Source organism: Polypterus senegalus, chromosome 9 (genome assembly GCF_016835505.1).
Source record: "Polypterus senegalus isolate Bchr_013 chromosome 9, ASM1683550v1, whole genome shotgun sequence".
In the NCBI taxonomy this organism is placed as follows: Eukaryota; Metazoa; Chordata; class Cladistia; order Polypteriformes; family Polypteridae; genus Polypterus; species Polypterus senegalus.
This window is the reverse complement of record NC_053162.1, coordinates 31730775-31750661: the sequence shown is the minus strand read 5'-3', so window position 1 is coordinate 31750661 and position 19887 is coordinate 31730775. Positions and strand designations below refer to the sequence as shown.

The 19887-nt window shown below is 38.8% G+C and overlaps 1 protein-coding gene across 1 annotated transcript in view; it reads right to left on the bottom strand.

Moving 5' to 3' along the window:
• Window positions 1–10749: 10749 nt before the first annotated feature.
• Window positions 10750–19887, bottom strand: part of LOC120535477 (potassium channel subfamily T member 1-like) — a 146205-nt gene continuing 137067 nt past the window's right edge. Inside the window, exons 31-32 of the mRNA XM_039763358.1 lie at window positions 17135–17219; window positions 10750–14754 (exon numbers count right to left, since the gene is read on the bottom strand). Coding sequence (XP_039619292.1) covers window positions 14637–14754; window positions 17135–17219 — 203 coding nt within the window. The 3' untranslated portion in view covers window positions 10750–14636. The remainder of the gene's footprint in view (window positions 14755–17134; window positions 17220–19887) is intronic.

Sequence of the window (19887 nt, the reverse complement as noted above, 5' to 3'; positions counted from 1 at the left end):
TTAAAAAAACGAACACAATGACTTTTGAAACCCGTACTGTTCTTATACATCTTTGTGAACTCTCTTTTTTCATTGTAGGATTATGGACAGCCAGAACTTGGGTGTAAGGCAGGAGCCAACCCTAAAAAGGACAACATTTTGTCATAGAGCATAAACACACCCACACACACACACACACACTTGCTCATATTATTCAGAGTTAGAGATGCCAGTATACTTAGACCTCCTTTCTTTAGAATGGTGGGAGAAAGCCATGGTACCCGGCGAAAATTCCCAAACAGTTATGGGGAAACATGCAAACTCCAGAGAACAACAACTGGGCTGGGAATCAAAGCAAAGACTCTGGAGCTGTGAGGCAGCAACACTAATCACTGTACTCATTAAATCTTGTAAACACAAATTGGCCTGAATGTAGACCATGTCCAGTGGTACTGGATGTGCTTATAGCCAGTTTGGGTATAAATTAAGAATTGTGAATAACATCACAATATAAATGTATTTTATATTTTAAACCTGTTTAATTTCTTTAATGTGACAGTATGTAGCTTCGATAAGATGATAAATATGAATATTTGCACATTTCTGACTACACTGTGATCTCAAAAATCATTTGTGATATTTCTTTATAGTCTCAAATGTTCCAGAAAGAAGATGTGTTAACACATTTTCTCCAGTCAATGATGTGGCATCTATGGTCCGGCACAGAGTCAATTTTAGGAAAGGCTTCAGTTTGCCTATGATGTCCAGGCTTGTTTCTGGGATTTCACAACTGGACTGCACTCATCCAGTATCCTGGAGTTCACCATGGGCAGGGCCCCCCTTGAGTTGTCCATTCCAAAGAAAACTCAACCTTAACCATTTCACTGAAAAGGAAGAGGCAGAGGTTGTCTCAGGCTTAGACAATATACTTCAGCCGACAGCAATGTCTTGTGCTTTGACAAAGAATAATGAAGTTAGGTGTTCCTTGAACCAAGAAAATGACCCTGATGTTTGTCTGAGTAATATGGGCAACCTAATAAATGGGTCTTGTAACACCTCCAGCAACCTGCACATGAGTAAAGTTGCTTTTTCAGAGTCTTCCCACAGTAGTGATTCATCTTTGAAACCAAGTGCTCCCTTTTCTGGAAACCTATGTCACCACAGTGAAAGAACTCTGCTAAAAGAAGATGAAAATGCAAGGGAAGGGCAAATCGAAAGATCGGCACAAATACCTTCTTGTATGTTCAGTGCTGCATTTGAAACCTGTAGTAAGAGCCAGTCACCATTTAAGGCTACAGAAGAAGATAAGAACAAAGCTGGAAAAAACCTGAATGAGCAAAATGAAATGAAAACAAATGAGTGTAATGGGCACTCACTGGAACAAGTGAATTTTATGGAGTCCACAAAGGAAACTGTCCACATTAAAACCATTAATAGAAGTAAAAGGACAGCTTCGGTACTGTTGGCTACCAGGGGTTTTGAAGAGACAGCTATGAAAGAAGGGAGTATGAGACCTGATGAAAAAATTGACCAGTCTTCAAGTGAAGAAGGCTCATTAAATGATTTTTACATAAATCAGTACTTGGTCCATACAACAAAAAAAGGAGTACTTCAACATGGAGGACTTGAGGCTAAAGCAGCTACCCAATCAGTAGACAATAATGTCCATGCTGATCAGACTCTTGAAAAACTACAGCAGACTTCTTATGACTCCACAGGTGAAATGAAAAGTATTCAATTGGCTAAAGATGGTCACTTCAAACTAAGCTCAGCAAATACAGAAACATGTGGGGATATATTCCGACAGACAAAGGATGCCTCTGTGGAGTTGAAGGAGTCTCAAGAAAGCCATAAAGACATTATTATCCAAAACAGAGGACACTTCAAAACACGTTACTCAGAAAGAAAATCACAAGAAGATTTACTGATGAATGCTGATTATGGCACAGATAAGTTGCAAAGATTGAATGGAAACCATCTGGCTAAACACGAAAGTCAAAACATGGAGCATTTCAGAAACAGTGACATGGGAAGAACAATACAAGAAAATTCACAGAAGGATACAGATTATCATATGGAGATCAACTCTCATGGAAGCTTCAAGGCTGTAGATGACACAGAAAGAACAGATGAGGCAGAGAAACAGAAGAATTCCTTTACAGACAAAGATAATGAAATACTAAAGACAAAAGCTCATGAAAATCATAAAATGGATGACAATGGCAATAAAAAAGATACCTTTAAAAGTAAACTCTTGTTGAGAGGAGCCCAAGAGAATTCATGGCCAAAGCTACATCATCCCTCAAAGGAGATACAAAGATTTTATGGAAGCTACCAAGGTGAAGATGTGTGTCATTTCAAAATGAATCACTTGAAAAGAGAGGAAGAGGATGCACTGAAAAAGGTGGAATGTGGCACAAATGAGGTTCTAACATATCCTGGAAGCCATATGGGAAAACATGACATTCAAAACATGGAGAATTTCAAAAACAGCAACATAGAAAGACCAACAAACGAAACCTCAGAGCCAGACAGGGATTATCATACAGAGTTAACATGTCATGGAAAATACAAAGCTCAAGATGGGACACAAAATATGACTTGTGTCAAGCCTGGCGATTTAGAAACAGAGAAACGGGAGGCTACTTTGGAAGGGACAAATTATGAAGCAATGGACACAATGTCTTACGGAATTGAACAAACCGATAGTGATGGTGGCCACCAAAGGATACACTTTAAGACTAGATGCTCTTTAAGAGAAACACCGGAGAGTTTACAGCTAAAGAAAGATAATGACAGAGAAGTATTCAATTCTCACGGAAGTTATAAGAATGAAGATGACACACAGAATATGGATCACTTCAAAAGTAACCATTTTGAACAGAAATCACAGGAGAACTGTTTTAGAGAGAGAGATTATGAAACAGTAAAAGCAAATTCTCATGGAAGCCAGGAAGCCGATGATGATGATAACAAAAAAGATCACTTGGGAGGTGATCAGGGGAGTTCATGTCCAAGCCTACATCACCCAAAGGAATTGCAGAACTTTTATAGAAGTTGCCAGGGTAAAGATGACACGCAAAATATGGATAATTTAGGAATGAATTACTTGGAAACAGAGAAACAGGAGCATTTACTATTGAATACAGAATGTGGCATAGAGGAGTTACAAAGATCTCAGGGAAACCATATAACTGAAGATGACATTCAAAATATGGAGCATTTCAAAAGCAGCAATGTGCAAAGAATAACCCAGGAAAATTCACAAATGGATACAAATGACCACATAATGGCCTTAAATTTTCATGGCAAATACAAAGCTCAAGATGATACACAAAACACAATTTATGTCAAACCCAGCCCCTCACAAAGAGATGTGCAAGAGATGTTTTTGACAAACACAGCTTATGACAAAATGGACTTAAAAAGCTTTGATGAAAGCCTTATAGTCAATGATAACACTGAGACAAAGGAGCACTTTAAAACCACTCACGTTGAAACAGCAGAGAATTTCTTCCCAGTATGGAATGATGATACAAAGGAATTTAAAAGCTGTAAAGAGAGCCACAAGGCAGAGAAGGGCGCTCATTTAGATAACTGTGACCCTTTAAAAGAAATACAAGAGACTTCATCGGTAAAGGTGAACTGTGATCAAAGTTCTCATGGAATTAATAAGGTGGAAAATGATGTCCACATTAAAAGTTACTTGGAAATGACAGCAAATGAAAACATATTCCTCAATACCACCCAGCCCTTAAAAGGTACTTGTGGAAATCTTAACGTTGAAGATGACTTTAATACCAAACACAAAGAAAGAGAACCTCTGGGGAATTCATTTTTACAAACGGATCGTTACCACGGCAGGAAATTGAGTATGACTGAAGACATTGACCAAAACAGGAAAACACAGGGAGTTTCATTCTTATTTACGGACTATAATAAAGGGCAATTACATGTAAGCCATGACGGAGATGATGACATGCAAAAAAGGTTTAACTGCAAAAGGAACCACTTACAAAAAGAAGCACTGGAGGATTCCTCAATAAAGATGGATTACAGCACTGTGGAGAAAAATCTCTCTCAGGAAGGCCAGAAAATGGATGACGACAATGAGAAGATGGACCACTTTAGATCAAAGCAGCTGGAAAGAAAAAGACAAAGTTTTCTTTCCCTTAGGATGGATGAAGACTCAAAAAAGGCAACTTATGGGAGATATTTGGTTAGTGATAATGACACCCAAAATGGAGCCCAATTCAGTACTAATGACTGGGAAAGAGAAACCCAGGAGTATGGATTTGACACAGAAACCTTGAATTGCTCTCGTGATGCAGAAGATGACAGACAAAGGAGAAGTCCAGTCAACATTAGTCAACTGAAAGAAGTGCCACATCCAGAGCGGGATGATAAAAAAATGAAGTTAAGAAGTTTTGATGGGTGCCAACATTTTGAAGAGAACACACCAAACCCTGGCCACTTCCAAACCAGTCATGCAGACAGCAATGCAATGAAGAATTTATTGCTGATGACAAATATTCAGGGCGAGGAGGTAGAAAATCATCACAGAAGTGGAAAACCAGATACGGACATCCAGAACAGAGATCACTTCCAAAACTATCTCTTGGGAAGAGAAACAGAGACAATGTTCTTAAAGAGCGATTATAATAAATCAGATACAAAAAGTTATGATGTAGGTCAGAAAATGGTCAACCAAAGCTTGGAAAAAATAACACAGAGGAAGATGGAAGGGAACAAGGAGCACTTAAAAGGTACTTTAGAAAGCCAGAAGGCTGATGATGAAGACAGCCAAAAGAATCTCTTCAATGCCAGTCATTTGGAAGACAATAAACAGAAGGATGTAATCATAAAGCGAGATAGTAGCAAAGGTAAAAATAAAAGTCATAAAATTAATGACATTCAGAGTTCACTGGATCACTATAATGCCACTCAGACGATGGCAGTTCAGGCACCAGATTCACCCTGGACACGTCTACCCAGACTCACCCAGAACAAATATGTGTCTGTGTTCAAGCTTCCAATACAACAAGCACATCAGGTAAAGAGTCAACAGAAAGATAACTTTGCAGATGAAACATCCGGAGGAACAGCACTGGAGAATTCATATGAGTCTCAATGGAAAGCCAAAGAGAAAGTCGATGTTTGTTATTCACAACCAGTGGACAAAGCAAACAAATGTCTGAAAAAAGACGTTCAGAACACTTTGCAATATGGCAGGCCCATGAGACCTTTTTCTCCCCATCAAAAAAGTTCAGTTGAAGGTCGAAGTGAAACTCCTCTTCCTGATGTAGATAACATTAGCGTTCTATCTAACCTCCATTACAAAAAAATCTCTGTCACTAAAATCCATCAGATTACGGTTCAGGAACGTAGGGATGATGAGATGGGAGGCCAAGAGAGTGACAACAGTCTTCATTTTCACCATGAGAAGTATGTTCAAAGAAGCCTACCTACGAAAGAAGAGTTCTTGGCAGACAGAGAGCTGGCATTAATCAATATGCTGTACCAACTAAGGCAGACTTTAGAACTGCAAAATGATGCATAGACGTTTATCTCATGAAACATCTCCTCAGAAATGGTAGGGTCCTCTGAAGAATGTGCATCAGTACTGACAGATGATAAAAAATGAAGGCAATTAGGTAGCTACAAGTGTTTCATCTTCTCAGCAATTGGCTGCTAGTATATGATAACCATGCAGCTAAACACAGGATTCAGGAGGATAGTCTGACCTCCACAGATGCTTCAGCTCTACATTTAGTGTGTGCTCATAAATTTAGAGTGGCTTGGCTTCATTTACTGGATAATCCATAAGGGCCTGTTCTTCCATCCAGGTTGAGCAGATCATTAGAAAAAATATACTAACCAGATACATGTTCTCTCTTTATATTTTTTATTTGCAGTGTTTATTTGCAGAACATTCATGTCAACTCTCTAATGTACAGTAGGCTCTGTCAAAATCTTTTGTCCATACTGCATATTAATGTATGGTAGTGCATGATGTACTCAGTCCTCTACTGCTGCCTCTTCCCAGGGTCTTTGGGAAGCCATTATAATTGACTGGTAATTGACTGGATGTTTATTACACGCTGCTTCAATGAGCACAGATAATTGGGGTTCTGCTTTTAAAGACGTGGATGGGTTTGACTTTAATAAAGATGATTCCTGTCTCACTGTTTTAATGGATTTTTTGGGTGCTTTCTGATGTTGGATCTCAGCCTGGCCCTGCTTAATAGTTGGTTTCTCAATTGATTTTGAGATGCCTTACACAACTGGATAGATAGATAGATAGATATAGATAGATACTTTATTAATCCCAAGAGGAAATTCACATATTCCAGCAGCAGTATACTGATAAAAACAATATTAAATTAAAGAGTGATAAAAATGCAGGCAAAACAGACAATAACTTTGAATAATGTTAACGTTTACCCCCTGGGGTGGAATTGAAGAGTGTGTGGGAGGTACGATCTCCTCAGTCTGTCAGAGGAGCAGGACGGTGACAGCAGTCTGTCGCTGAAGCTGCTCCTTTGTCTGGAGATGATTCTGTTCAGTGGATGCAGTGGATTCTCCATGATTGACAGGAGCCTGCTCAGCGCCCGTCGCTCTGCCATGGATGTCAAACTGTCTAGCTCCATGCCTACAATAGAGCTTGCCTTCATCACCAGTTTGTCCAGGCGTGAGGCATCCCTCTTCTTTATGCTGCCTCCCCAGCACACCACCGCGTAAAAGAGGGCACTCGCCACAACCGTCTGGTAGAACATCTGCAGCATCTTATTGCAGATGTTGAAAGACGCCAGCCTTCTAAGGAAGTATAGTCGGCTCAAGATAGGCCTGCCTCGCACCATATAATATGTACAGTGGATTCAGACAGTATACAGACTGACCCATTCACTTGCTGCATACTTTTTTGTGTTGTAAATTTAATTTTAAATGGATAAATTTGCCATTTTGCCCATCGGTTTACACTCAATAACCCACAATGACAGAGTGATAAACATGCTTTAAGAAAGGTCTGCAAATTTATTAAAAATTAAAAACTGAAATCGCTCATTCATGTAAATATTCAGATTGTGGTCAGGTGTACTATGTTTGCTTTAATTCTCCTTGAGATGTGTTGAGAACTTGATCGGAGTTCATTGAATTGACTGTACATTGTTTAGGAAACCACACATTTGTACCTGAGTAAAGAAAGTACGCCATACACACTGCATGTCAACCCAAACCATGAAGTTCAAGGAGCTCTCTGTAGACCTCCATGATAGAGAACCCAATGGTCACTCTAACAGAGCTTCAAATGTCCTCTGCTGTGATGCGAGATCCTGCTGGAAGGGCAACCAACTCAGCACTTCTCCATCAATCATGCACATAAGACAGCCCACTTGGAGTTTGCCAAATGGCATTTAAAGCACCCCGAGAGCATGAGGAAAATGTTTCTCTGGTCTGATGAGACAAAAATTGAACTCTCTGGGCAGAACTCTGTGAAATGTGGTGATGGCATTATCATGCTATGGGGGTGCTCCTCAGTGGCAGGGACATGTAGACTGGTCAGAATTAAGGGAAGAATGAATGTAGCCAAATAAAGAAGAAAACCTCATCCAGACTGCACACCATCTCAGTCTGAGGTAACGGTTCATCTTTCAGCAAGACAATGATCCAAAGCACACAGCCAAGACAGCACTGAAGTGACTTCAGCGTACATTTCAATGTTCTTGAGTGGCTCAGCCAAAGCCCAGGCATAAACCCCATAGAAACTCTGGAGAGAGACCTCAAGATGGCAGTTTACAGACACTTCCCATCCAATCTAATGGAGCTTAGGAGAAAATCTGCCAGGAGAAAGTGGATCAACTGCCCATATCCACGTGTGCAAGGTTTGTAGAGAGTTACCAAGAAGCGTCAAAGGTGGAAACACTGCCAGAGGGGCTTCTACTGAATGAAGTGTCTGGATACTTATTGAATGAGAAATTTCAGTTTTGGATTTTTATTAAAATTTGCAAACTTTTTGATTACGTTTTCACTATGTGTTATGTATAGATAGACGGGTAAAAATGGCAAATGTATCTATTGAAATAAAATCTACAACACAACAAAGTGTGGGGTCTGAATAAGACTGTCTGAATCCACTATTTAAGTGGACAATAATCTCCCTGTTTTGTTCACCATTCTCTCTCGTAAACTCTTTGGGAGGGCGTCACCAGAGAACCTTTGCTCAACTCATAAACTCAGAATTCTCTGCCCATTTTGTCTCAGACATAGAATGGCCGTTCAAGTTGTTCTTGGCGATAACCTCAAGGACCATTCAGAGAGTTCCTTTCAGGACTAGTTCAGATGGACCGGGTGTACTGACATCTGGAACCACTGCATGTCCAGAGTCCAGTCTTTCCACTTCTCCTTGTCACACACTGTTCTTTTATCTTAGTGAGGTTTTCATTAAATCTCCATTTTCTCAGTATATGCATGACCCCTCATTTGTACAGATCCAAACAACAAACACAAAAAGTAATAATGCTATTTGGGACGGTAGGAAGAAGCAGAAACACAGGAAAGGTACTCGGCTCTCGGAAGGAGCAACCTTCTTATTCTCCAGAAGGAACTTCTAGAAAATGGCATATTGTTTTTACACATTCAGACATCCGGGGTGTCATTATAAGTACAAAACTGGCACATCTGGGAATCAAAGTGAATCATCGCAATATGGACCATCCATCATATTTAAGACATTCAGGATCTAGCCATTGTTTGGACGCTGGTGAATCCTTGTTTGGAATCTTACATAAAAAAGAGTATTAGTAAAGCAAAGAAAACACAGAACAAGGTATTTAACAAGGCATCTCAAAATGTAAAAAAGGGAGTGGAGTGAGAAAAGTGTAGGACAGAATCCCAGGAGAGAGGAGAACCGAGGACTGGTGTGAACGTTTAACAGTGTGAGGAGCCTCAGCAGTTCTTTGCAACATCCATCAACACTTCATCAAAAAGCTGAAAAGAAGTCACCACAAGAGTCGCTTGTCAAGGCTGCATGCAGCTACTTTATTGAATTCTTACACAGAACAATAAAGCACACTGACTTCATATAAGAAATCGTACAAAATTATTTATTCTAGAACTGTTCAGAGTGTAATCTGCACATTCAGAAAACAGGGACGTTGAAGGGACAAAAAATAAAAAAAATAAAACAACAACAACAAATTTAGTTCAGTCTAAAAAGTGTTTTATAATGCAGTACTATATAAATGAAACAATATTCTCTAATACCTAAACTAAAAAAAAAAAAAATAGGTATAAAGACTTCATTTATATAACCAACAATAAGAAACTGCATGGCTTTTCAATATTCGTGAAGCAAGCGATTACTTCTGGAGATTGGGACGGTTTGGCCCTCTGGGAGAGGACGACTCTGATTGCTAAGAGTAAATATTTAGATTTTTCAGTCATTATTATTTAAAAAAAAGAAATTCCTGCAGATGAAAACTCTATGAATGATACTTCGTGATGCCGTTGACCTTACAACTGTGATTTTTCCTAAGAAGCAAAATGCATTGTATGACTGAAGTCGCTGGGGCAAACGAACAGACAGGCACACATAAACATTCAGTGCTTTAGACGTGAAAATGTGCTACAAGGTCCATCTCGCTTTGGATTTATTAATCCATTCATTCAATTTACAGTCATTATTATAAATGTATAGGGGCCCGCTTCAAATCAGCTCACACCCGTAAAGTTTAGGTTGTAACCAGCAATAAAAGAAAAGTGAAATGTTGATGTTAACTAACACATATATCCCCTGGTGATAAAAGGACAAGTGTCTGCGTGTCTGGCTATGGGTTGGTCCAGTTGCTATGTCTCTGTCATCACAAACATTTCTAGTACTAATGCATTGCATTTGTTATTCCAACAGATGGTGCACCACAAACATTACCACTGCTTTTACAAATCCCATACCAAATGGCACAGAACAGAGACCTGCACATTGCATGGTGCACTGCAAACATTACCACTCAGGTCTACGTGGATTACTTCGCTTTCAGTCCGTCTTAGACAGCTAGCACTGCTAGCTAGTGAGATAAGAAAACTACTCCCAAAAGAGACCTGCTTTTGCCTTTCGTTTGTGCTCCTAAATGTCTTGAACTAATGGAATGGTATGAAGAGTTCCAAACTTTCAAGATTACACCATTAGTGCATTGTAGGGAAGTTTTCTTTTTTTTCTCTTTTGTAGAAAATATTGACACCTGGACTTGGGTGTAAACACCATGCAAACAGCTACTCCACACCTTAATGGGAGAAACCGCTGCAGCGACAGGCAATCAGCAACTGGGCAAAAAGTCAACTAGGCATCTGCCACAGCAAGTGGGCACTTTGAGAAGACCCTGTAAATGACAGTGTGCTGAGACAGAAGAAGGGACCTTCCAGCATCTCCATTAGATGAACCGTTTAGAAAGTAAAAAGAGGACACAAATATAATGCTACTGCCCTCTAGTGCTGGCTTTAACTTATTTTATTTCTGTTTTTTTTTCAACATAGAAGGAGACTGTACATTACTTGATAGACTTACATCGTGAGATTGAGTCATCACTTATTATTTACAAAAGTACATTTTGTTACCGCTTTTTATTTACATATTTATTATATGTATTTTCAGTCCAGTGTTTTCAAATATGTTTATTCATCCATTTTCAAACTTGCTTATCCTGAGAAGGGACACATGGCAGGAACAATGTCTGGACAGGGTGCCAGCTCATTGAAGCGAGGATTTACTCACTCACTCACTCACACACACACACACACACACAAGTCCACCTAACCTTCATGTCTTTGGACTGTGGGAGGAAACCCAACTCAGACCCAGGGAGACCATGCAGACGCCATGCAGTTTTTAAATACAGTTTGTCTTCTTTGAAATGATTGACTTTGATAATGAACGTCTTTTCGTCAACTTGCATGCTTACAGTTCAATTTCACTGATGCATATATCAAAAGTGAAAATGATTTAATGCCGGCCTTATGCAATAACAAACAAGGAAAATCAAAAGTCTTTGGGCATTCAGACCAACGTTTTCTGAATTTCAGTTTTTCCTATGGTGGCCCCCCCCCCTTAGCCCACTAGTCCTGCCTGTCCCTTACGAGGTGACTCATTACACTGCATGATGCCCATGGATCAGTACAACAGAAGATGGCAGAGGTGTGAGAAAGTCCCTTTAGTGGGCTAGGTGGGTGACAGGTTTGGGTGGGCAGTGGGACTCCCACAAAGCTGCGGTTCCTTGTGTCAAAACATGTTCACCATAACAGGAGCTGATAAACTCCAATTTATTTACTTTTGTTTTGTAACATTTGTGGACTTTTTATGTGCCCACCACATACCAGAAATCGGAACCCAATGCCATTTCTCTTTGGTTATAAGCAAAAACATATGCAAAATGAAAGCCTAATGCAATGATATGGCTGATATAATCAATACTGATTTTAAAATTAAAAAACAAAACAAATGAACGATAAAATAAATAACAATAAATTAATACAAATAATTATATATACAATATATATAAATACACATTCAAACTATACACTTACTCCTGCATTTTCTATTTACTTTAGACAGCCATGTTGCCTCAAGTCCTGTATATACTGTAATGCTTGATAAATAATTGCATTAACCCCCCAGAAAGAGCACAGAACTTGTCTTTGTCTTCACAAAGTTCACAAGGAGTTGTGTGGAGAAGGACAATAAAGCGAGAACTCCTCATATGGTGAGTGGCTTATTTGTAGCTGGATGGACTCTCTGTGGAGGGGATTAGGAGAGCAGAAGTGTCCACGGGTGTGTTAAAAGAAGGAAGAGAAGACCATTTGGACCGAAGACAAGATGTTGACGGGAGAAATGTATCTTTTCAGTTTTGTTGTTTTGGAAGTGTTTTTGACACCCTGTAAATGGAAAGCGAGCGGGGCTCCAAACAAATGCAGAATATATCAATTTGGGACACACCAACAATATGGCACTAATGAGTCATTTATAGAACTATGCATACATGACATATGCGCATTTATGTTAAGTTCACATTGATCATGAATTTCTCCTTATCAAAAAGTCAGTTCTAGTTCTTGATCTTGGAGAGCTTTGACAATTTGTGATGTGGTATGTAAAATGAACACTGTTGGTATTTAAATGCAGCCAGGATGAGCCCAGGCTTCTCACGACTCTCAACTGGAAACGCTGGTAGTATACGGACAGAAGGAAGGAAGGAAGGACATCTTTGCGTGAATTATGAAGTGCACTCAATCGCTAGTCAGAAAGAAACGCCACTTTAGTTACATTGTAGTTAGATGGAATTGTTCGATTGGAATGGATTCTGTTGAGTTACAATTACGGCCACAAGGTAGCTGACAGGAGTGGATTAGTTTTTAAATTATGTATGTACACAGATAAAGAAATGCCTGCTTTTGTAACGTACAGGAGAATTCCATAAGGGTAAATGTCACAGTATCTTTACAAATGGAGAGTTAAAATAAAGGACAAGGGTACAAGCTGGCTCACTTCGAGTTTGAAACATGTCATATGCTGCATTTTAAACGGGACTCAGAAGTCTGGTGAACCTCGGCAGGATTTCATCAAATATATTTGAGTCTACAAGGAAAACAAACAATTAGGGTAAAAGGAGGCAACGGTGGTCTCACGAGGGCATACTACTATTCATAAGGAGAGTGTAGAAATGGAGAAATGCCATTGCAGCTGGTAAACAAATGATCCTCTTTAGAAAACGGCCTGCCTTTGTGCTGTTCAGATATACCAGAATGAATGGAAGATGTCCATGAAACTTCCTCAGTGGGTGAGACGGAGTTAGACATAATGTCATAACAGAGAAATGGGCGAGACACTAGAGAAGTCACCCATAGAAACGTAGGCTTAGCCTTGAAAGTGTATACAGGAAACAAACTGAAGTGGGGCTTTGTGGCTAAGGAAGACTTGTACTTCATGTACGCTCAGATCAGGATATGCGGCAATATGAAAACTAAATAAGTAATACTTGCAAATGTAGACCATTTGAATTGCGATAGCATTACAGTTCTCCAGATAATTCTCCTCAGACATCATTGATTTGAATGTTTAAAATAATTCAGATGTGTGGTACAGGGATGTAGCATTAATCCTGGGGCATCGTGGCAGGTAAATATTAACGGAGCGCCTAAGTACGTTAAAAATTAAGCAGAATGTATAGCATGGATGCTTACAATTGTTTATGGACGTATGTACATTAACACCTTTATGTTGCCTACAATTCTCAAAATTTGACCTATCCAGGACCAGCCCAAAGATTAGGTATCTTAAAATTTGTGTTTTTCAGTGTAGGTAACTTTGAGTTATTTAACAAAGGTCCACTTCTATGGATTCTCTATTTAGGAATCGATTTTTTAATAAACCACAGACATTTTTTAAAAAGATCAGTGTGGCTTCTGATCTGGTTGGATCTCTTTAATAACTAAAACAAACATGATTGCCTTCTGCTATGTCATTTTCTCTTGACTGGTAAATATTCAACATATAAAAGTTATTAATTTCCCCTTAATGATAATTACATGAATGTACATTACTGGGTAACCATTAAAAAAAGTGCAGAAAATCTCAGAAAATGCAATTTGAGTTTAATTAGGAGTAAAAGGCCATTTAAGTGAGAGATGGTTGGTCCTTGTTTGCTAAGTTTTCACTACTTCTAGGAATACTAATACACTAAAATAATTTTTCGGATGTGCATGCAAGTTTGGTTGTAGAGTTCCCTCTCCTGTTAATGTGAGTCGTTGGGAAATTACAATGAAATGCACACCGCTCCATACTTAAGCTATGAGGCGCTAATCTGGAAGAAACACATGGCAGTATTAAAACACAAATTGCTATTGTGCCAGCTAGTTTGCTCTAGTTTCTCATAACATAGTAATGCCACAAACAATAAATAAATTAGAAGATAAATAAATAATTTGGCTGCCTTCCTGGTCTTTGCACAATATATTCATTACTTAACTCTTCATATCCTAAGTTATGCCTTAAGACAATTATATTTTTAATAAATAGTCTTTTAAAGTTACATTCATATTTTCTTTTGAATGTTGATTTTCCAGTAATCAATGCCAGTTGAGTCGGAATTGTCAGGGAAATTGCAGAAGACACTATAAGCGGTGTCCTTGTCATACCATTGTGACATAACGGGTTAAAAGTATTTCACTGAAGAAGTCAGCAACCCCTGAACTACTAAAAGAAATGTATCATGAGAAGAAACACTGTCCATAAGAAGTTATGCTCTTTCTACTATGGGGAACAAGTTCCAACTCTTTGCTCTTTTCCATGATAAAATTTCTTTTGTAAAAAAAAAAAAAAAAAGGTCCTGAGCTAAAACTTCAAAAAATGATATTTTCCCTCCTGTCTTCACAAACCTAGTCAAAGCAGCATTTCACATGAGCTGATCCACCTGATAATCCATGCTGAATAACCGCCATGCTTCAGCTACCTTCAGCATCTCTCTTTCCTTTACTGTCTTGTTCCCTTTCTTTGTCCCCCAGTACCAGCCGCCCAGGGGCACTGTCCATGGATAAGGCTCCGTGTATTACACCTCTTCTAAGAGGTTAACATCAAAAAGATATGGCACACTGAAGCTCACAGGTCATTTCTACAGTGTTGTTTCATCTCTTGTTTCACTTCCAAATTCTTGTTTCAAGCCGAAGCATCCTTTTCCTTCTTGAGATTCACTTGGCACGTGTGCCAGAGGGTCTGATCGGATCAGGTAACTAAAGGAAACAGGAGAAGATGAGAATTAGTTACGTCACGTTGATTCAGCACTCTCCAGGAAAACAGAATGAAGAATGAGAAAGAGTAACATTGTTTTTATTTAAAATTTGTGGATCCTAATAGCGTTGTAATGCTGTATGGCGCAATGTGTGTGCATATTTGGTTCCAGCTATAGTTTCACTCTTCTCTACTAACTATTGGTAGATGTGGCACAGGAAGGGTAGTTAACTATAAGCATGGAAGTAATTTAGCTGTTCCTCCAAACATAAAAGGAACTAAATAAAGAGAAATAACGCCTTGTGTCTGTGGGCTTTTTATTTGACCCTGAAAGAACCTTAAGTTTCCCCTCAATGTGTGTGGCTTGGTAGTTGCACATATTTACAATGAAATAAACACAGTTGCAATAATATTTAGACATAAGCTCAGCGAGATGGTAACCACAACTCCCTGTGTGACCCTTAGCAAGTCAGTTACATTTTTAGAAATATGAGAACCATGGTACAAACGCCTGAATGACTTCAGAATGGGGTCCACTATAGAAGGGTACATACAATGCAAAAGATGTGCTGATAAGACAATTATGGCACAGTAATGTGGTATTTTCTGCTCTAAAGTAACACATTGTTAACGCAGTTGTAAAGGGCTATATAAAAGTTACATTTACTTATCTGGCAAGGATACTTGCAACATTTATTATACATCTGGTTACACTTCTTTTAGTTTTCCAGTTGGAGGACAGGCAGGTGACTTGCTCAGGATCATATGGTGTCAGTAGTGGGATTTGAACCCATAACCTCTGGGTTTGAAGTACGAAGCTTTAACCACTACACCACACCGCCAGCCAATTTTAATAAAATAAAATAAACGTAGTCTGCAGTTGTGCATAGGAAGTGTGACCTACTGACAACTAAGATGATGTCCTGTGAAGTATGAGGCTGTTAATTCAGTCACCACCATCGACACATTGTGTCAGTGTTTCAACTGCTACCGTTTTGTAGTTAGTTTGTATATGGGTGTTTTTGCTCAAAGCAATCCCATTTAGATTCATGATTTTTAAATTATTCTCCTGAAACCGAGTGCAGTGCAAATATTTTCTAAGGGGACAATACAAAATTGTTTTTGATAACATAGTTATGACAAGATAGTGTGACTCTAGTGTTCTACACAAGTGAATACATATTTTAAACAAAGAATATAAATGCTAAAAGAACCGCAAGATAGTAAATCTCAGTGGTTAAGGCTTTGGAATTCAAACCTTGAGGTTTTGGGCGTAAATCCCGCTACTGACACCGTGTGACCATGAGCAAGTCACATGACCTGCCATTGCTCCAATTGGAAAACCAAAAGAGAAATAACAAACTGTATCTCAGATGTTGTAATTCGCCGTGAATAACAGCAACAACCAAATAAGTACAGCAATAACATGAAGAGTACAGCATACTGTATATCAGCAGTTCCCAGACTCAATCCTGGAATACCCTTATGGATGCTGAGTGTATTTAATTATGTACTTTTGTTCTGTATATTCAGAAATTCACTGCAGTGTTTTGCTGTGGGGTGGCATGGTGGCGCAGTGGTAGCAGTGCTGCCTCGCAGTTAGGAGGCCTGGGTTGGTTTGCTTCCCGGGTCCTCCCTGCATGGAGTTTGCATGTTTGCTGTGTGGGTTTCCTCCGGGTACTCCAGTTTCCTCCCACAGTCCAATGACATGCAGGTTAGGTGTATTGGCGATTCAAAATTGTCCCTAGTGTGTGCATGTCAAGCAGTGGGCTGGTGACCTGCCAGAGGATTTGTTCCTGTGTTGGCTGGGATTGGCTCCCCCCGTGACCCTGTGTTAGGATATGGATGGATGTTTTTCTGTGTTATGGTGTTTGGTAATATAAGCTGGAAGCTATTCTGAGTTCTGAGGTTGATGCTAATTTATTTGAAAAAATATATAACATGGAAACACTCCCCAATACTCCAAATTCTACTCTTGTGCAGGGGGAATAATAATAATAATAATAATAAATTTTATTTATACAGTATGAGGATGTCATGACTCACTCCTGGATTCCTCATTTCAAGTCACAGTATTGTTTTAAATTCCAGCACAAACATTTTCTTTACACAGTAGTAACAGATCACAGATGAGACTCAGCTTCACTAGAGGCTTATTGCTGGAATACAACACATTTGTCAGGTATGTTGATGCATTCATTCTTTCTCAAACTTGTTTACTCCAGTTCTACATTATGTGGATGTCAGAGCCTAACTCAGCAGCAGCCGTTCTTTAATTTTGTGTTACTAAGAATGTTATTGACCCCACTTTTATTAGGCATCCTTCCAAGTGAGACAACAGAGAAGAGAGTGCATGGCTGTCCAGAGCATAAAAATACTCACACAATGTCATTCAATTCCAGGCGTGTGTCTGGAGGTGGGTTGATCAAGACATATGATAACGTGTTCTGGTGGTCATTCATTTCATCTGAAATGAGACAGACATCAGGTGTCTTCCTGGAAAGCAATATCTAAAGAAATGACTGCACTGGAAAATCATCAAAATAGACATATACTGTATCAGAAATATAGGCCTGTTCAAGAAACAAATCAAATCAAATGTCAGTCAGATCTGATCAGATTACAAGAGAGACTAAATGACTTTGAAAAGCACTGACATTTTGTAAATATGAATATTCAGAAAACATACAGTATGAAATATTTTAAATAAAGTAAAATATTGGGGTGCAGTTTACAATGGTGCAGGATTTGATTTTAAGATTGACCTAGTTACTCCAGGTGACAGTACATGAAAACCTTATTTACTGTAATGCATCATTTGACTTTTTTAATTGATCCAGAAACTTTAAGTTTCAAAGGTATTGTCTATCTTCCCCATTGTCTTGGTGAGAAAGGACTCATTTGTCGGTAATGTCTGTCCCGTGTATAGGTTGCACAGTGTTTAGATAAGCTAAGGTTAGAGTCTGACTGCTGGCAAGTTAACAAAATCGACATTCTTCAAGCTAAAGGCAGATTTCAAAGAAAAAACAAAAAATGCTGAGGAAAAGACTTAAGACTCACAGTAATAAGTTAATCTATAATGGTTTCTACAGAGACATATAAATGCACATTTTACCATGACCTTACAGATGCTATGTTAAAACTGGATAAGCAGAAGTCTGAAAATGAGGGCTTCAAACTGCTTAAAACACAGGTACTGAATATTGCTGAATCATTATGGAAATGAATGTCACTGATAGAGCACAGAACAAACCAAGCTCTCCTTTATTTTTAGTCGCAGAAATATTTAACGAAAGAACAAGTTGATCCTCTCTAATATGTGTCTTGTATCTGTTTGCTGTTTAACCTGTGGGATTAACAAAACACTTCTTCTGCCATACACATCTGGATACTTTGAGTCTACTGTGGAGAATGATAAATGTAAAAAAGAAACAGGTGAAGCGTCAAAACCTGTGGCTCTGCTTCTAGCAGCCATACCAAGACTAGTCTGTGAAGCTTGTAGTACTCATCATTGGTGCTCTTTAAAAATGAAAACCATGATAACTTAACAGCATTAAGTACATTCCAAAAGTAGTGGAATTACTTGCTGCTTGAAAGAAGAGGGCAGATATCCTGGGGTCTCTGCCCATAGTACCAGCTGCCATACCACCTGAACTTCATAAGAGGTCATCCACCTGAAGCTAAGCATGTTTAGGACCAGCCAGTACCTGGATGGGAGACCAGTCAGGAAAAAGCTTGGGTTGCTGCTGGATGAGGTGTTGGCGATTCCAGCAGGGGGTGCTTACCCTGTGGTCTGAATGTGGCTCTCAATGCAGCAGTGCAGTGACTGAGGAAAAAAATGGCACTGTCCTTCAGAGGAAATGTAAATCCAAGGTCCTGACTCTGTGTACTTATTAAAGATCCCTAGGCATCCTTTGTAAAGTGTAGGGTGTATCCCAATGTCCAGGCTAAATTATCCACCACGATTTGGTCAGTCTGGCCACCCAATCTCCTCCTGACTCTGACTTACCCCTTTACCACCTAACAGCTAATGTGTGGCGAGTGTAGTGGTGTAAAAAAGGTTGCCGCCATATCATTCAGGTTGATGCTGCACATTGGTGGTGGTTGAAGTGGCTCCCCACTCACTGTGTAAAGAGCTTGGAGTACCTTCAAAAACGCTATATACATGTAATAAATTATTATAGCTGAAGTAAATAACTTGAGAATAACAGTGTTACTCATCTAGATGTTCTTTGATAGCATGCCAGTGATTACAGCAATAATTAAGACCATGTAAGCAAGTTTGAAGGAGTACACAGTGCCTTCAGAAAAAAAAAATCAACAACCTTCACTTTTTTGAAATTATTCTAAAACCATTTAAATTCAATCTTCCCTCATCAAGCAACACTTAGTACCCATTATTGTTTTGTCATTCTGGGCTATTTGAATGTTGCTTGATGTGAGAAGGCTGCAACATAACAGAATGTGTAGAGGTGAAGGGGCCTGAATAAATTCTGAATCCTCTATAATCATATGATAATACATATAATAATATGTTACATTTCAATCATATAAGAAAATGTTTTCATTCCAACTGTCTGTAAAACCAAATATTTGCAGATATTGTATGTGAGTTTATCTGATTAAGGTACAGTATAAACCAAAAACATTTCCAGAAACTATGTAAGAAAATGCAAGACAATCTAATATTAATGTTTTTATGTACATTATTATGTTCTTAGCTCTTGAGGTTGCCTTGCTAGCAGGGCACTGAACTGAAGAGCAAGTTGGAAGAGGAATGACAGGATAAACGATTCAAGCTCAGAACAAGTGCACAAAGAGGACAGAAAGCGTCACAGATGAATGAATGCACAAAAGTGAGGGCAGGTCATGCACTTCTTAATGAGCAGACAAAGCTCTTAAAATATGTAGTTGTCAAGAAAACAGTGCAAAGCGTGTTCTTTAGTAACCAAGGCAGCATGATAAGTAGGAAACATGTCACTCATTAGTTACTGGGTGTGAAACAAATATAGAAACATATTTTCTAAATAAATATCAGGTCTCTCTGCCATTTCAGTTTAATTAAATTATAATTTAAAAACAAAGAACAAAAAAACTATATCACTGAATATTATGAAAAACAATAGTGATTTTTA